This window comes from Neoarius graeffei, chromosome 11, assembly GCF_027579695.1.
Source record: "Neoarius graeffei isolate fNeoGra1 chromosome 11, fNeoGra1.pri, whole genome shotgun sequence".
In the NCBI taxonomy this organism is placed as follows: domain Eukaryota; kingdom Metazoa; phylum Chordata; class Actinopteri; order Siluriformes; family Ariidae; genus Neoarius; species Neoarius graeffei.
This window is the reverse complement of record NC_083579.1, coordinates 53,086,971-53,092,256: the sequence shown is the minus strand read 5'-3', so window position 1 is coordinate 53,092,256 and position 5,286 is coordinate 53,086,971. Positions and strand designations below refer to the sequence as shown.

At 41.5% G+C, this 5,286-nt stretch overlaps 1 protein-coding gene across 1 annotated transcript in view; it reads right to left on the bottom strand.

The window, feature by feature from the left end:
- Positions 1–2,137: 2,137 nt before the first annotated feature.
- The window catches only part of LOC132893886 (ovarian cancer G-protein coupled receptor 1), a 7,611-nt gene continuing 4,462 nt past the window's right edge, over positions 2,138–5,286 (bottom strand). The window contains exon 2 of the mRNA XM_060933049.1: positions 2,138–3,848. Coding sequence (XP_060789032.1) covers positions 2,725–3,768 — 1,044 coding nt within the window. The 5' untranslated portion in view covers positions 3,769–3,848 and the 3' untranslated portion in view covers positions 2,138–2,724. The remainder of the gene's footprint in view (positions 3,849–5,286) is intronic.

Sequence of the window (5,286 nt, the reverse complement as noted above, 5' to 3'; positions counted from 1 at the left end):
GCATGACCCACCTTCTCTTGAGATTCAGTTCATGGAGAGATGTCCTGACATTTTCCTTTAGAATTCGCTGGTATAATTCAGAATTCATTGTTCCATCAATGATGGCAAGCTGTCCTGGCCCAGATGCAGCAAAACAGACCCAAACCATGATACTACCACCACCATGTTTCACAGATGGGATAAGGTTCGTATGCTGAAATGTAGTGTTTTCCTTTCTCCAAACATAACGCTTCTCATTTAAACCAAAAAGTCTATTTTGGTCTCATCTGTCCACAAAATATTTTTCCAATAGCCTACTGGCTTGTCCACATGATCTTTAGCAAACTGCAGATGAGCAGCAATGTTCTTTTTGGAGAGCAGTGGCTTTCTCCTTGCAACCCTGCCATGCACACCATTGTTGTTCAGTGTTCTCCTGATGGTGGACTCATGAACATTAACCAATGTGAGAGAGGCCTTCAGTTGCTTAGAAGTTACCCTGGGGTCCTTTGTGACCTCGCTGACTATTACACACCTTGTTCTTGGAGTGATCTTTGTTGATTGACCACTCCTGGGGAGGGTAACAATGGTCTTGAATTTCGTCCATTTGTACACAATCTGTCTGACTGTGGATTCGTGGAGTCCAAACTCTTTAGAGATGGTTTTGTAACCTTTTCCAGCCTGATGAGCATCAACAATGCTTTTACTGAGGTCCTCAGAAATCTCCTTTGTTGGTGCCATGATACACTTCCACAAACATGTGTTGTGAAGATCAGACTTTGATAGATCCCTGTTCTTTAAATAAAACAGGGTGCCCACTCACACCTGATTGTCATCTCACTGATTGAAAACACCTGACTCTAATTTCACCTTCAAATTAACTGCTAATCCTAGAGGTTCACATACTTTTGCCACTCACAGATATGTAATATTGGATCATTTTCCTCAGTAAATAAATGACCAAGTATAATATTTTTGTCTCATTTGTTTAACTGGGTTCTCTTTATCTACTTTTAGGACTTGTGTGGAAATCTGATGATGTTTTAGGTCATATTTATGCAGAAATATAGAAAATTATAAAGGGTTCACAAACTTTCAAGCACCACTGTACCTCACTACACATAGCTAAGTACTTACCTTCCTATTAGTACGTTAATTTTAATTCTACATTTCCATATTTTGGAAAGGACCGGGGAAAAAAAACATGCACTTGCTGCCCTTTTTCTGACTTTGAGCCCCTGCCCCTCTATAATCCTGTGCACGTCCCTGTCTCCAGCAGAGCCGCCGTGACGCCGTCAGCAACATCGCTCGAACACCACGCCATGGATCCACAAAGCGAGCACAGAAGCACCGCCATGCAGAGCGCTGGTATGTCCAAACCGCCTGCACAGCCGCCGTGACACCACCGAGCAACATTGCTCAGAACATCACGCCAAGCATTAAAGCACAGAGCGCTGGACAACCACAATGTTAAATGAGCAACGAGCTCACTGCAGTCCATAGCTAGGAACACAGGCATCACTCACGGTGAACCAAGGCCTGGAGGGAACCGACGCCCGAAACTAGGTCTGGAGCTAGACCACAACCGGTGGACAAAACACTCAAACATCAAACTACACAAACACACAGAAAAAAATAAATAAATAAAAATAGAAAAATAAAATAAAAAAAATCTCTGGTGAGAAGCAGCAGCCAGAACGCGCACGACGTACTCTCAACTGGAAACGGAAACGAAAAAAAAAAAAAACCATACCCCATACATGGTACCTAATACCGAAAATAAAAATTTGAAGCTAATTATTAAAATAAGCTGACAGCAACTTTAAAGTTAAAATGCAAATTCTTAATCTGGGAGATGTTTCTGTACCAGTCACTGCTAGTGTTGATTATCACATCAAATTTAACAATCATGCTCTTAGATTATTTGAAGGGTGGGAGTTTTCACTCATATTAAATCATGCTTTTTAAAAATCAGCCAAGCATTTCCCTCAAACATGTATACTATTTCTATAAAAAGTCAAGGAAGAACCAAACCTTACTGACTGAGGAAAATGGGAAAACATGTGACAGTGTCTAAAAGGTCTACATTACTAAGAAATTTATTTTTAAACTTCAAAACTTATAGATTAAACACACATACACCACAGTAAACACATGGAATTTTAAAATTGGAAACTAAAAAACAAACAAACAAAAAAAACACAGTATGCCTGAACTCTGCCCATAACAGAAAATGTTTGAAGAGAATATACACATCTCATGTAACACAGAATGCAATGCATACATTTCAAAATGGGTAGTATTTACTAGACAGTAAACATATTGTCAATGAGAAACCATCTCTTTCATTTTCTTTCTGCTGAGTTCATGTTACTCACAGTGAGGGAACTCCACAGGCTTAAATCAACTGGCTTGGCTTGGCCCTTTAAAATCTATTTCCTCCTTCAAAAGTCAACCATCAGTGAAGGTCCCTGAGAATTCACATCATTAAAACTGATAAAGGCATTTTAAAACAAACAAACAAAAAACAAACATATAGCCTAGACCAGAGATTTGTGGAGTACACAGCACTTTTACTCATCCTCATCACAATAAAATCACAAAAAAAGAAATGAAGACATAACACCTTCGCAAATAGTCCCCACAGTTCACTGTTCAAATGGAACCCACTGTTCAAAAGTTCAACCCACAGTTCATTTAAAAATAAATAAATAAATAAAATAAAACCATCCACACTCACTCACCCCTTCACAGTTCAATCTTATTTTGCTGAAGCAGTGTGGCCACAGAGGTGCCCTTTCCATTGTCAATAGGTATTCCTGCTTCGGCGGAGTCTGTGTTGTAACTGTTCTTGCATTTAGAGCAGCAGCAGAGAATGGAGGCACAAGCCTCTACAGCTTGTTGGATGCTGTGCTGGACACTTTCACTGACAAAGCAATAAAGTGCTGGATCAGCCACGCAATTCCAAGTAGTGAGCAAGAATGAGAAGTGGTAATAGTCAAAAATCTTTGCAACGAAAGAGCAGTCAGTCTCCAGGAGTGTCCGCACCAGCAGAAGGATGTGGTATGGTGAAAAGCACACCAGGAAGATGATGATTGTGATGGTGACCAGGTTTCTGATGCGTTTTTTCTGGACTGACTGCGTCCCTGCACTCTTGCAGATAGCCCGTAGGACGCGAAAGTATGAGACGGAAAGGATTCCTAACGGAAACAGGAAGCCCACATAGAAACGGTAGTAGTTTATGGAATGCTCCCATTGCTGCATGGGATAGTGCTCGAAGCATATCAATTGGTTAGGCTTGTATTCACTCAGCTCCTTGTGCTGGAAAAATACAACGCCTACAGCAAGTTCCTTGATCCACACTATGGCACTGACCAATGCTGCTGCTTTCATGGTGCGGAGTGAGGAGAAACGGAGGGGGTAGACCACAGCCAAATAACGGTCTATTGAGATACAGCACAGGAAGCCGATGCTGATGTAGATGTTGTCATAGAGCAGGAAGCCACACACACGGCAGGCCCACTCACCATATTCCCAGTTATCTCCAGAAAAGATGTACTGCAGCCAGAAAGGCAGAGAGGCCAGGTACAGGAGGTCAGACACTGTCAGGTTAAGCAGGTAGACACCCAGCTCATTGCGAGCCCTCAGCTGCAGCCAGGCATGGTAGAGAGCGTAGGCATTGATAGGAAATCCTACCATTAAGACTAGGATGTAAGTGCCAGAAAAGAGGTACTGGTGAATTTTGGACTCAATGGTGCAGTTGATGTGGTTTTCAGACATGTTTAGCCTCATTCTAATGGACCATGTGCCCAAAGTAGGAGTCCGGCTTTAGGCACGAAGGTTCATTCTCACAGATATCCTTTCCATGGGATCTAGAGGAAGCAATAAAACAAGTTTCATTGGGTTTTTTTTTCCTGTTTTAAGCATCTAAAATACTCAATATCATTACCTTAATTGCACAGGAGACATTTTTGTTTGAAATAAGCAGCTGATCCTCTGTGTGTTTCTTCAGCATCACACTCATACTACTGAGACTGAAACCGCAAGAGTGGATCAGCTATTGGTTTTTGCAAATATTCCCCATTGGCAAACACTCTGACTTTTCTGTGATTTTTATACTGATTCACAGATTTTAAGCCATTTTCACATTACAAGAGTACATCACAAGAGCACATCCTTACTAATGCAACCCATTCACAGCTCCCAGCAACCACACTATTTTGTAGCTTTCCTCCTTTAAGTAAACAAAAGGAATACCAGGTTCTTTTGACCGCCGGTGAAGAATGACTTAAAATAGAAGCACGTCTGAGATACACTTTGCTCCCTTAGAAAAACAGGCAATTTAACACTTGTTGAATGATGGAAATATCAGTGACAATTCTTACAACATCCCTGTTGTTCTTATACTGGATGCATAATTAAGGGGCGAAACAAGGCATGTGCTCATTTTGTGGTTCACTGTCATCCATCCTTAACTGTGGACTCGGAGGACTGGCACAGAAGTGGAGAATGTCGATGGTAGTATTGGACATACGGCCTGAGGGCATGGACTGGACGCTGCAGAGCCACATGAAAGCATGTGCATGCCATGAGGTTCCTCTGAAGAACTTCTGAAGGAATATTTACACTTCAGCCACCAATTCAGCACAACAAGCCCACCTCACAGAAAGAGCACATTTATTGATTAAGATCATTTGTGTACCACTCATACAAATTACAGAATAAATTATTTAAGACATCCGAGTGGGAGCTATTTGATCACTCACACTATTTATTTACTTAGAGGGTGAGGGCCATCTTTCTATTTATTTATACATCCATTATCTGTACTGCTTATCTATCTAGGTCGCAGGGGAAGCTAGACCCAATCCCAGTTAACACAGAGATGAACAACCATTCACACTCATGTTCACACCTATGGGTAATTTGGAATAACCAGTTGACCTAATCCATGCCTAATGCCTTTGGACTGTGGGAGAAAACTGGAGCACGTGAAGGAAGCCTATGCAGGCACAAGGAGAACATGCAAATCGCACACAGAGAACATGCAAACCACACACAGAAAGCCCAAGCTGGCCATGAGGTTCAAACCCAGAACCTTCTTGCTGTGAGGCCACAGTGCTTAACACTGCACCACCATCAGTCTCTCTGTCCATCCATCCATTTCTCTTTATTTAAAATCGAGGGTCCTCTTTATTCCTTGACTGGGATATGAGAGCAGTGAGAGATAACCTACGTGTTTGCAAGTTTTTTGGGTTTTTTTTTTTTGCTTTTTTTTTTTTTAATGCGGACCTTTGTGGAATTACTTGA